Genomic DNA, 14031 nt, shown 5'->3' with positions numbered 1-14031 from the left:
ACCAACACAAGCGGCCTTCCGAAAAAGGTCTCAGACCTGACAATGCAGTGTCTGCGCTCAGTCTCTACTGCCTTGTCGACCTGGCAAGCGCACCCACTTGTCAAGCCCTAAGCTTCCCTTTTCTTACATGTGAGACGCCTATAAGGCACGGCCAAGGTAGCTCCATGGACAGAGTGCAGTGTATGTGAAAGGTAGGATATGTACTGAGGTGTGTGACATGTCCTGATAGTGAAATACAGTGTATTTCGTTTTATAACTATTAAAAAGGCCATCTGTCCCATAGGATAGAATGGGAGTTTACTTATAACATCTTATAAATATGACTTCTCATTGGGTCAAGGTAGAAAGATGGAGTTTAGTATGCCTGAACTCAGGATATAAAGATGCATCTTTTAGTAAGTATGATTTTTATATTCTGAGTTTGGAAACACCACTTTTAGAAAGTGGGTATTTTCTTGCTTAGCCATCCAGTGTGCCTCTGCTAGGTTTGTGTATTTACTGTCTGGCTTTGGAGTGACAGGGGCTGGGGATGTGCATTTTCTCAGACAGCCACTGTGGGGGATTGATGTGGGTCCTGCCTTTCCTGAATGACTCAGAGCTTGGCTAAAAAGACCTGGGCTGCATTTAGAGTAGGGGAAGGAGATTTCCTTGCACCTGATTGGGCCTGGTCTGCCTTACACAATGTCTTCTCCACCTCCTGCCGGGCAGCTGGACCAGGTAGGACCGAACTGGTTTTGTCTAAGCACTGAGCATCCCTGCCACAAGAGAACAAAGAGAAATACTGTATAAATATTGGGGCCCAGACCCCAGAACTTTAGATTAATTCTAGAATTCAAGAGGTACCTTTGCCAAGGAGAAGAGCTGAGGAAGATCTTCAAGGGATTGTACTAGAGCTTGCCTCCTGTTTTGAAGTCTCAGGGATTCAAAGACTTCACCCACAGCTCCCCTGAACTTCCTTGCTGGGAGTTCTGACCTGCCAAGAGGGGCCTGCTGCTGTTCTGGGCCTCTGGAGGTTGTTCCTGCTGTTGGAAGCTGGAAATGTAATGCAACAACGAGAAGCGTGACGCATCCAAGGTACTTTGTGTTGAAAGTGACGCATCTATAGTTTGCTATGGACAGAACTGCTTCTACCTTTTAAAAGTCATATGTGTATTGCTGTATTGTGGATTTTTGTTGTTTTGGTCTTGTTTGATTTAGATAAAGATTACTTATTTTTCTAAACTTGTGTGGTGTCCATTTGTAGTGTTTTCACTGTATTACTGTATGTGTGCACAAATGCTTTACACACTGCTTCAGAGATAATCCTTTCTGTTCATGCCAAGCTACCAAGGGAGTGAGCAGGGGTTATTTTAGAAGTGTATCCCCCTTACCCTCTCTAGGAAGAAGGATCTCTACTTGGACAACAGTGCAAACCATTGCCAACTAGAGACCCCCATTTCTAACAATACTCTTAAAGGGATAAATATGCTCCTGTGTCGTCTTTCTTTCGTTTTATTCTTCGATTGTTAACCTTTACACAACCCTTGTGCACTCCTGATAGTCACACCAGTTACTCTAAAATGGCATTTCTTGCTTCACTAGAATAATTAGTTTTTGGTTCATGTTAAATAATTAATTGCATGCTGCTGAACATCAGGTGTGTGCAAATCCCAATGCTAATGTTAGTGTACGCCCCCCTTACGGTTTCTCGCTCTTCTTCTAGAATCTTATTTGAATACCTTAATTTCCTTGAGCACGTTTTCAAAACCAGGGAGCCCCACAAGGGTCCTTCATGTTTCCCCCTGTGTTCCTCCCTTCCTGATTGCCCATACTCGCATCATTTGATGGTGGCCCTACTATGTATTTTGGGGCACAGAAAAGACACACGACAGGGATCAACCACAGATTTTCCTATCCACCATATATCCACTCCTCTGTGTGACTCAGATCTTGATATCAGCTAAAATCAGAAGGGAGACCAGTCATAAATGGTTACCGAGGTACTTTGCTCTCACTTCACTTTGGCTGGTTCACTCTACCCTTGCCACTAGACATAAGAATTACCGGGTGAAGTGAGAAACAGAATTATTTTGCAGTCTGGAGCAGAGAAGACATTTAAAGGAAAGAGCAAGGGAGATGCAGAAGTTACATGATGCTTAGTGTTTTCGAAAAAGGGGTCAAACCTTCCAGAAGACTAAACGTTTTCTTTCCTTTAATTCAAAGGTTTGATCCCCGACTTTAAATCTGAAGGATCCAAAATGTTTTTGTGGGTCATTGGTGCACCAACTGCGAAAATGGCATCCATTTGTTGGCATGAATGGAGGGAACAGAGAGGAGACCTTTAGCTGTAATGGAAAAAGGAAGGAAGACACCGGTTCATTATGATCAGGGTGGGTCACTGATGAAACAGCTGGCTGCTTACTGTCCTCTGCAATTAGGCTGCTGCCTGTCTAGTTTTGCTTTATGTAACAGTTTTGTCTTGATCTTCCTTATTTCCATTATTCTTTATATTTTCTCCGAAGCTTTACATTAGCCTTTTTTTCTATGTCTGTCTCTTCTGCTGCATCCATCTTCTTTCCTTCTCTCAGATAATTTTATCTTAACCACTTTAAACTATGCTTACATTTCCTATCCACTTTATATCTTACTTAGAGCCTTATTATGACTTTGGCGATTCGGTAGCACTCCACTCCCGCACCACCAAACCCATATTCAAACTGCCCACCAGATTCTGACTGCATGCAGTCCCTGGCACAGAGGCATTTGTAGGACCCTCTTTATTTCCTCTCTGCCACACTTTTCATGGTGGGCTCACAGCCCTGAAAGCCGTGGTGGAGAGGAAACTCGTGATATGCTTGCCCCACCAAGCATATTACGGCCTCAAGACCACCTCATCACCACCAGGGATCTATGATCCCTGGTGTTTTCTGTGGTGCCAATGTGGTCCGACTGTCCAAGATGTAATGAGGCGGTCAGACCGCCAGTGTGGCATTGACTGCACTGCCACCGTGGCCTTAGTCATAATAAGGCCATTAATTTCATTATTTCTCCTTCCACTTCCAAGAGCAGAATCCAAATCTCACTCCTTCACCTGTGAACCACCATAATATCCTACTCATTGCTGAGACAGCTCCAGGTTTCCCTGTTCTTGGACGTTCCAAGTAGTGTTCCATTATTAATGTTGAAACCTAGATGAGGGATTATTATTAAGTCTTGGAGGCGCATTCCAACACTGTGTCCATTAATGCGGGCACATTTGCTCACTCATTAGTTATGAATAAATGACCCATGGACATTGTATTTTGGGAGGAATACATTATATAAGAATGGGACGTGCATTTCCTGAAATCACTCTTCGAAACTAGTTTTATAGCGATGCACAACGCATTTACTATATGGATTTCTCTTTTCTACTGCCAACTCTCCAACAGAATCACTAGTCGACAAGCGAACATTGTATGATACCAACGCGTATTCAACAGATCCCTTAGGTTTTGTCTTGAAACCTAGGCAGGGATGCATTCGTTTTCAGGTTCCAGAAAAGGGTTATTCTGAGGTGCCACCCTTGTTCCTTATCTTGCGTTGCAAACAGCTTCTACTAAATTAAAAATGCGTCACGCCTTATCTGCCTTGTGACAGGAAGGACAAAAAATTATTTTTGGATCTTGCTATAGTTTCTCTGCTTTGTGCAAATTCCGCCATGCCATTTTTGTTCCACGTGAAAGAGTATTACAGTTGTTTCTGTTGCTGGTGTAGACAGAGCATTTGAAGATTGACTGTTGATCTAATATAATACCTACTTACATGGCTTATGTGGATTGAAAGATAACTTCCACAGCTTCTGCTGGGGCTGCTAGTTTGCTGCTTTGTCTTTCTTCTGTTAAAGCTTTCGTACACTTAAATTGAAATGTGCATTATTAATAGTGCGCAGAGCAATTACACTACACTTGAATGCATATGTACATACTGACATGGAACTAATACAATTGAAACAAATTTGCAACAACATATTAAAGTGTGTTTTTCTGGCTTAGATTAACGAGGCCTCTTTAGACCTCAATGCCAAATTGTCCAAAATAGATGCAGTATCATGTTTATTCTCAGTTTATGTTTCTGCCTGACAATACGTACAGCAAGGCGTGGATTTTTTTTATTTCTGAATGACATTGCTCTTGAAGAAGGACTGCTCGAGGAAACATTAACAAAATCTCCTAGGACCTGCAACTTGATTTAAGTACAGCATTCATTCTCAATGGTTCACTGTTTACTCAACTAGTTTGTTCTAACACCTCCAGATCCACATGAGCCACAGGGTCAAGACTGATTTGCATATAGCTGGGTCTGAACTGAGGTGGTGAAGTGGGTTAAAGAATGATGATGGATTCAACCCAGATCTGTGACTGGGGGTGAGTGTCTGAAACGTTTCAGCGCTCCGTCCATCATCTCCTTGTGTTTGCTTTCTAACACCTCCAGATGATATTAGGCCAGAAGGTTTGTATAAATATTCATGTAGTGGGTTACTGTTAAGGTGATAGGGTTTTATGTGGAAAATCCACTTTTTTCTCACACCATGCGGCCTTTGTAGGTTTAATGCTTTCTTATAGAGAAAATGGGTATAAACTCCTGAATTTGGGGGTGAGCTAGAGACACTCTGCCTTCTACCAGCGATGTTGGCCATCTTCTTCTTGATTTTGCTACACATTTGAGACTTGTGGCCTGATTTTTATTTGGGCACACAGCACGTTATTCCTCTAGGACGGTGAAGTAAATTACTCCGTCGTCCTGGTGCAGGGACCGCCCTCCAGATTTATGAATGACACCGAAGCTAGCTGTCATATATAAAGCATTGCCAGGAACTGCTGTGACAGCAATTCCTATTAATGCATTTTTCTGGTTGGTACAGAGCTTTGTCAGGGGGATGTAGCTCTGTGCTAAACAGTTTTTTGTTATTATTTTCAAAAAGAAACTACCAAAACTGGAATTACTTTTGGAAATACAACATGTTGTGCTCGCCATGCCATGGGAGTCCTCACCCATTCCAACATTGCCATAGTTATGGTTCGCCTGAAGTTACATCTGTCTGGCAGACTACTATGTTGTTGGGGAGGAAACTACATCGCCATTGCACAGAGTTACCCTCCTGCCAACATATAAATCAGGTGCTCAGTCTATTTCAGATTTTGCCTACTATTCTGCATTGTTCCTGTTACTGAAAGCTGGAAATTATGCTATGTATTTAAACATGCTATTGGTGAATCTGCAGTTTACTATACGTTTACATTTTTGTAATAAAGCTTCATGATTTTTTTTTAATTCTGCTCTAGTACTCACTTTTTGAGTCAGTCCTTTACTTATTGACTGTATTTTGAAATGTTGTTTTGAACCTTGTCTTTGAGGCACATTGTCACATGATTTGAAGGTAACACCATCCCCAATCCACCCAATGTCTGGCTGTGCCATTGAGATATGGATTTTTAGGGGTATAGCATATAGACACTTCTGTGCCACTCTTGCATGTTTCAGCCAACTTTGCTTCAAATGGCAGATGTGAAACCAGCCACCAGTTTATGCATGTACCCTCAAAAAGCGCATTCAAAATATTTATTTTGACATATATTTTGTAGTGAGGTTATGGACTCACTGCGTACATTGCTAAATTAGCATAAGTTAGGATTAGCTAGGTTGCCATGTTGCCGCTTTTTGCACACGTTTCTACATGCATTGGTTTTGCACAACTCCTCTGCTTGTGCTCGCTCACATGAGAACTGTCTACCTTTCACTTCTCTTGCTGTACTCTGAGGCTCTGTCTGGACAGCATGTTCAAGGTCAAAAAACAATGTGCTCTATTAATCTGCAGTTGGTCAGTCCCACGCAAGTTAGACATAATACTGCCACAGGTGCACTACTGAAAATCTGGTGCTTTTAATATTGTATTGTAGTCATGTTAACACACACGAAGAAAACCTTTCAAAGGAGAAGAGCTGTGTTTGTCCAGAGATGTAAATCTTTGCATCTAAACCTAGAGGTATGGGGTCCCCCTGACAAAGCCCAGAGGTCTTCTATAATTATAATCAACTAGCTTCTAGCACGGGGAGGGTGGCAAGCCACATTAGGCCGTTTTTCCACTATCTTTATAAAATGATGTCCCCGTTCATAAATATGGAATTTTACCAATGCTCCCTATATTGAGTTCATGCATTTTGCTGCTAGTATTGGCTTGTGTTCTGCATTTTAGAGCACGTTAGTGAAAAAAATAAACAATTTCGACTATATAGTGTCTCTGGTTAGTTTTGTTGTGGACAAGTATGAGTGAGTTGGCGAAAGAGTGTTCTTGTTCCCGCGATTACTGAGAGAGTTTGAGGCACTTGTTCTAGGATGTCTAATCATTGGTAGCTTCGCTGTAGTACAGAGAACGAATGAGACACTATAGCTAGTCGGATAGGGTTTTCGGGCACTAAGGTGGGTTGTTGGTACACCACTATACACCGAGGTCCTGGTTTCCTGCGCGTAGTTCTGTATATGTGCAGAATCCTTGCAACAATTCACTAACACTAACTTTGGGGTGTGCTACTGAGACCCAGGATTTGGGAAACGGAAGTTACTGAAACCCACAATTTGGGGAAAGCAATTTACTTGGACCAAGAATCTGGGAAAAGGCATTGCACTGTTTGCAAGCATGTCCCTGTATATTAGGTAGTGGTGGACGCAAAGTTTCCCACTATTTACACGTCACAGAATATATTACAAGAATGATTTCTGACACATAAAATTAACATTCACTTTGCACATGATTCTTATGTGACGCCATTATCTATGCACACATTGCATCTGACAGCACCACCGCAGAAAGGGCCATATGTAGGAAGCCCAATACCGGTCGGTAACGGCCGATTTTCGGTAAATATACCGTTACCGACCGGTATTTAGGCTTTTGCTATGTAGGGGGATCATTTCTGGATTCGGTAATTTACCGAATCGGTAAAATTACCGAATCGGTAATTTTACCGATTCGGTAAATACCGAATCCAGAAATGAGATGTAGGGGGAGTGTGTCGTGGGTGTGGGGATTCGTTATTTACCACCAACTAAAAGTTGGTGGTAAATGACGAATAGGTGTAAAAATGCATTTTTGTGCACTTTGAAGTGTGCAATGTGGCAGACATACATGCCCCTAGGGCATGTATGTGCGCCACATGTCCACACATGGACGAATCAGGGGTGCAACAGGGTGTCAATGTGACACCCTGCCACCCATGATGATGCCTCCCCATTACCGATTCAGTATTTACCGATTCGGTAATGGCAACTGGCTTCTCATTCATGCCTCCAGGCCCATAGGAATGAATGGGAAGCCAGTTGCCATTACCGAATCGGTAAATACCGATTCTAAAAAACCGACACTTACCGATTCGGTGTTTTTTTACCTACATTACATTTACCGATTCATAAATACAGAATCGGTAAAATTCGGTATTTAAGAATCGGTAAATGTAATTTACCTACATATGGCCCAAAGTCTTTACTGTAGAAGTTACAGTTTCTCACATAGAATGTCTAATAATGTTAAAAAAAAATACTTTTGAACGTTTAAACCTAGGAACTGTCTACACCATATAGAAATGTATTAATATAAATGATCTAGAAATAATAATTTGATGGTGATTAATAAAGTGATTGACATGTAATGACAAAATGTATAATAAGCTTCATTACAATTAAAGATTTGAGTCATAATGTGTGTTATATTACAAGAATGAATATTAGTAACGTAGTCATTTCAAACCATCCTCTTCACATTATTGCTGAAATCTGATTCATGATTCCTAACCATGTGCTATATTCTCTGTATGAGCTTCTAAGTGTATGTGTGTATTATCCTTAAATTAGTCAAACGAGAACAATTTTGCAATATATGCATTAATGTTACACATATGTACTTTCAAATGTAGTTTTAAGTCACACTTATTATTGTGTAATTTGATCAATCCTTATATGCTAATTAAACATGAACTAAAAGTACTAAAGGATATTATATTTGAATACATTTAAAAATTCATACATGTATTAAATGTGTACCATTGCTTTACTGACTTAAGTTTGCATTTACTCTCAAAGCCTCTGCTTCTATTAGATGTATTTTCATAGACCCATTGTACTGATATTTCTGATGACTTGGTTTCTTGCAGGTGCAACGCTAGTTTGAGGATAGATACTTTTCTTGTAACAGCAACAGATGCATTGCCTGAGAAGAGAATTTAATCAAAGAGCACATGAGCACTGTATCCTCGAAAAAAGACTATTCAACTCTTCCATGAGTGTGTGAATAATGTACTGTGCCCATGTCCAGTGTGGGTTTTTTCTTTTCTGTTGCAGTTTGCAACATAGAGACATTAAGGACAATGAATTTCTTATGATGATGCGCCTAAGTGGGCTTTACCTGTGGATTTCATGGACCATTATCTATTGACAGTCTGTTTGAAGAGAGACTTTCTTACAGATCTTTATGGAACACATTTTGATTCCATTCCTTTCAGACGTTTTACGGAACTTTGCTAAACCTTCCTTTGCTGATTCTTTGCGTACTTCCTAGCTAAACCCCTTTCTGAGATCCTGTGCTGTATTCACCTACCTGAACCCCTTCCATGATACCCACTATCCCTTTGAGCGGACTTTATGAAGTCTGCTCCTCAATGATCCTTTGGACTTTGCCCCAAATGTAGCTCAGGCTAAACTCTTATTTCCAACTATTGAAGACTCTTGATCGAGCTTTGGATATGCTCAACCTTGTTTACTTTGACCACTCTGTTGTCCCTGGTTCTGAAAGGAATTCTTTGATTTCTGTGTATCTCTGAACTACTTGAACCATTTTTTCTTTGTACTTGGGTTATTTAGATTACTAATGCATATAAAAGATAATTTGGGACTTTTTTCAGAACATAAAATATTGATGTTGCTAACCTGTATTGCACTCACAAATTTCTTGTATGTCTAATATTGGTTCGCCTTAATTTCTTTAGGTCTCCCTGTTGTAATCTTGTACTTATACTCTATGGTCTTGAGAGTGATTTATCTAAATCTTATTACTTATTTGTAATAAACACCCTTGAACTTGGCTACTGATTCCTGGTCATCATTGTGTAGCCAAATCAGGTACACTGTTAATTGAGCGAATGAAGAGTGATTCTCCAATATCTCCCACCCTCAGTGTGATTAAAAAAGGTCCATCAGTGGACCAAGAGTAAGAAATGAAGACCTGAGTTCAAGGCAACTAAAGAGAATATAAATAAAAGTGTGGGCTCAGAAAATGCTGGATCATTAGTCAACAAATGCTGATACATTTCCAGTCTAAAGCAGCAATTCTTAAATGTTCCAATAGCAATCAATTTAAGCTTATAAAATGCTTGGTGTCTGGCATCAGTGGATGTGTCTTAGTGCTTCATACAAAAGTTTCACAAGGGCGTTGGCTGGGGTGTTCTTCCAGGTGTCTCTGCCAGGGTGCCATTAGGAATTGCAAGATATTCTACCTGATGCATCAGGGGCATCCTGCAGAATTTACTCAGATACATTTTCACTGCCAGTGTACTTAGCCCACTAAAATTGATGCAAATGTAATGAATCCCATAGAGAAATTTGTGCTAATTTTGAAAATTGGACTTTTTCATGCTAACACTTTTTAGGATGGCAGATTGTTTATGCAAAATATGTGTAAAAGCTTGCTGGTATCGTTTTACTCATTAGACAGCTAGTTAATGAAAAAGAACCCCACATTGAGTGAAAGGCAATGCCTTTGATTTAATAAAATGATCTGTTTCTTAAGAGGTTTAAAGCAAATTGACACCTATAGTAACTACTTATCCCATTTGCAAGATATTTGGGTCAGTGTTCTTACAATAAATCTCTAAATCAGCAGGGCAGGGGGAACATTGGCAAAATATTGGCATGTGTGAGAGGCACAGGGTACTTGAAATTATTTTAGATAATGTTAGATACTTTGTATGGAATTTTGTGTCCGAATCAACCACAGACCCTTAAACTTTACTCACCACTGGTGGAATGCTAAAGGCATTGGCTTTCTTTGAAAACAATCAAATAGAGTCACAGGAATACATATACAAATAGTACATTTTAGTATAGGAAAATGTAAATATAGATACACTTTTGTGAAGGGTTGCACAATTTAAGAGGAGTCATTGCTGATGAAGGTATTGTTGTGTTTTTCCCCACAAGGTATGAGAATGGCATTATGGAGAAGAAATGGAAAGCAAAATACAAAATGGATAAGCTGCTTTGCCTTGGAACACAGTACATAGCGGGTGGCCCTTGAAGATCACCTACTCTGCAGCAGTTCCCCTTTGAGAGATGCAAACTTACTTCTGGAATGGTGAAAAACTACTGATGTAGGGGAGAATGTGCTTAGCTATGAGGGGAGCTTAGGGATTACAGTACTTAACAGCAGAATTATTCTATGTTACACATTAGTATTTTTTGTGTGCCTTTGGACACAGAGTGGCTAAAAGATTTGCCAGAATAACAGGATGTTGCATCGATACCAGAATTTGTCGCGGATTGTTCAGTTTTCCCCAGTTGGCAGCTCTAGCCACTAGGCCACATCTCCTCCCTATGTATACATTAAACTGAAGACATGATTTCAGATTTAGTTTGGTGTCCAGGAAATAATGCGAACACTAACGAGAATATAAACAGATATTAAGGAGTTTATAGTGTGCAAGTCTACTGACCACTCTCAAAAGACGCTGAGACCTGCACTTGTTACTGTCGGTTGTCCCTACATGCATTTTGAGAAAATCACCTTTTGTATAATGGGGATGACTGAGATGAGACTCACTTTTCTCAAATAGGTTTTCCTAATGATATGGTATTTCAGCAAAAGACCAGAGGTCTATCTGGTGAATTATGTGACATCTGTAAGGTTGAGATAATGAAGTGCAATTCCATTGCAATTATCTGAAGGACTCCTTCAGGAATTTGATGTTAGAAGATAAACCAATGCTACTTGTCCATGTCTGGGAGGGTGGACAGGTTAACAAGGCGATTGTGAAGGCTGTTCAGCTGGTTGTAAGAATGATCTGGGGTGAACGGATGAGATTAAGGAAACTGTGTGTCCTTATGTGAATACAACCAATTTAGCCACCAGTTTCTCACCATTTAAATTGATGTATGCACTGTTACCTAACAACAGGACAATCTTAGGTTGCTAACTTGGTCAGAGAAAAAAAATGGTTGAGGCAAGACAGAGGCAATGCCAGTAACAGTATTGACCACAACATCAAGCGAGGCATCTGTGCTCCTAACTTAAGAATAGTGTTTAGATCAGAATAGAGGAATAGGCTAAAGTGTTTTAGAGTGAATTGGTCTTCAATTAACCTAATGATGCCAATGAGAGTTTGTGTAAATCAGTAAAGTAAAGCATTCACGGAGCTGTGGTGCCTAAGCATAATTGCAACATGCAAATTGAATTAAGGAAAACGAAACCTTGGTGAAAAATAACACTGTGGTAAAGGTACGATGAGACATAGGTTTGTGCTTGAACAGTCGGTGAACATTAGTAGGAGAGATAGATGGACAAATCTATGATAAACATAATGGAGCAGTAAAGTTGTTGATGGAATGAGTGTGAAGACTCATGTAGATGCCCAAGACAGTCATTATAAGACACAGATGTTGGCATAGGGAAGTATGAGTAAAAATAGCAAGAAAAATAGCTATGGTTCCTGTTCCTTACACGTAATTATTCATCAAGTAGAAGTTTCTTCCTTTAGCACTCAACAATTACATCTTTAAAATCATAGATAGATTTGTTTTTTCCATTGGGTTAACCTCTGTTTCTGTTATGAAACTCAATGTGTGTGGTGTCTCCATCCTTGAGGGACTAGTCCTACAGCATGTGTTTCCAGACTGTCAAAATAATTAATTTACCTGCTGGTTATTTTAACAGGCAGATGAAAGCCAGGGCTGTTGTTGTAATATCATACTTACAGTCTCATCAGGCTGACTTGGATTCTCATCTCTACAAAGAGCTGTGTAGTAGAGCTAATATGTCGAGGCTCCAAGAGGCTTTGTTTGCTTAAACAGTTGTTTGAATTAGTTTGCAACATTGCGTGGTTTTGAGATAACACTTGGTTGCTGCTGTGTAGAAAAGCATCATGATTGTTTACATTACTGTCTCATTCTGCTTTTACTTACATTTTGCTCTGCTATTGCTTCATGGCCACTTCTTCACTCCCACTTACACACTATCTATCCTCTTTCATAGAGTTATTTCTTTCTCACTGCTCTCTGTTTAATTTCTTCTACATCTTGCCTTCTCTTTCTTTTGTTCTTTCTTTCTCCATCCCTCTCTCTCTCTCTCACACACACACAAACACACACACACACACACGTGGTGCTCTTGATCTCACTCTATTTCTTTCTCTGTAATTCTCTTCTCAACATTTGCTCCTCCAAGGTCTCAGACTTCCTATTTTACCTCTATATGTTTTCTCTTGCAGATCTCGCCTTTCTTTGTCTCTGGCATGGAATAACAGTTACCACAGCATGAATCAGAATAAACTTTCAGAGTTCCACAACAAAGTTACCTCTTAAATCTTCCACCACAATATGATCTTCCTTTTCGGCAATCTGAGAGGCCATACCCAAGAGGAGGTCATCGGTGTCCGTAGAGTTCTGTAAATTTGGATTCTAAATATTGAAAAAGCAAAGTTTACATAATCAGGATACTACAAATGAAATGGCTTCCTAAAACTAGAATGCCTATGCATACGTTGTGAACAAAGCTGTATCAATACAGAGAATAATCATAAGAGCAGCAGTATAGACACAATTACAAAAATCCACCAAGTAACGTTTTTTCTTGATTTAATATGATTCTGTTGCCCAGCCAACACGTGTTTCATCCGGGTGTGAAACCCACGACTTCTTCAGGGCATCAGGCAAAGAATAGCACAAGTAAAGAATCTCTCCGCCGGTTATAATTCCGTCCCGGCTGCACGGGAAAAGTACAAACGTCCCTACTAGGGATAGTTATATTGGAGTGACCCAGATGAAACAGAACCTTGAAGACGAGTACGTCCGAGAGTATGGAAGGTCTACCTAAAACTGCTTGCATAAATTGAGTGATACTGAGAAGGAATGACACTCTCCTAGAGGCTTACTAGAGAACTGTGCCAGAGGCCAGAGTTTACCATGGTCTGTTTCTTAAATGAATTTAGTTACCACCAATGGTAAACCCTGCTACCTGCGGTCCTCCACTACAAATCCAATTGCACTCTGTACAGCACTAATACAAAGGTTTTATCATTATTATTGACCAGCGACATACACCGCCGCGAGAGCCATACTGTAACATAAACATGTGCCAAACTCTTTTTCAGGAATGCTTTTATAAAATAGTACAGGTTTTACTGGGGCCATTCTATTTTTTAACAATATGGTTTATGAGTTTTCTCTGGGATAATATGATAAAGTACCTGTGAGAAAGTCATCCTTTTTTCCCTGATCACCCCCATATTTTGCTTGGTACTGGTGGTACCTGACTCTGACTGTGCCCTGGGCTCTGCTTACCAGACCCAGGGCTAGCGCTCTGCTGTAAAGGTATATGGTCTAATTACAATTGCCAATGACAGACGCCTATAAGTCCCTAGTATATAATAAGGCAAGGGGGATACAAACTGTCTATAAGTCCCTAGTATATAATAGGGCAGGGAGGCTTGAGACCCAGTAGATTCCTGCACTGGTGTGTGCACTGCTGTTTTACCTGCTGTCATTTGAAAGGCAGCCCAGCTTGGCAGTCTGTCTTTAAAACTAATTTATATGCAAATTCGACTTTGGAACTAAAGGTACTTCCAAAGTATTAATCTACCTTATTTTTGCATAAAAGTCACCCCTAAGGTCTCCCTTATGTGACCTGGGATAGGGTGCATTGTAACTATAAGCAGGGGCATTATAAAATATATTTTTATAAGCCCTGGTGAAGGCAAAACTGCCCATTCCATTTTTTTCCCATTCTAGTGAATGGCTCCATAAGTTAACATT

The 14031-nt window shown here is 40.2% G+C and overlaps 1 protein-coding gene across 3 annotated transcripts in view; it reads right to left on the bottom strand.

Annotated features, from left to right (window-relative positions):
• Positions 1-14031, bottom strand: part of LOC146860186 (dual oxidase 1-like) — a 1129619-nt gene that overhangs the window by 442554 nt on the left and 673034 nt on the right. For all 3 annotated transcript variants that reach the window (XM_085644023.1, XM_085644022.1, XM_085644024.1), the window contains one exon: positions 12576-12678. In XM_085644023.1, the coding sequence (XP_085500149.1) occupies positions 12576-12678 (103 nt within the window). The remainder of the gene's footprint in view (positions 1-12575; positions 12679-14031) is intronic.

Source organism: Triturus cristatus, chromosome 3_1 (assembly GCF_964204655.1).
Source record: "Triturus cristatus chromosome 3_1, aTriCri1.1, whole genome shotgun sequence".
NCBI lineage: Eukaryota > Metazoa > Chordata > Amphibia > Caudata > Salamandridae > Triturus > Triturus cristatus.
This window is presented reverse-complemented; position numbering and strand designations above follow the sequence as displayed.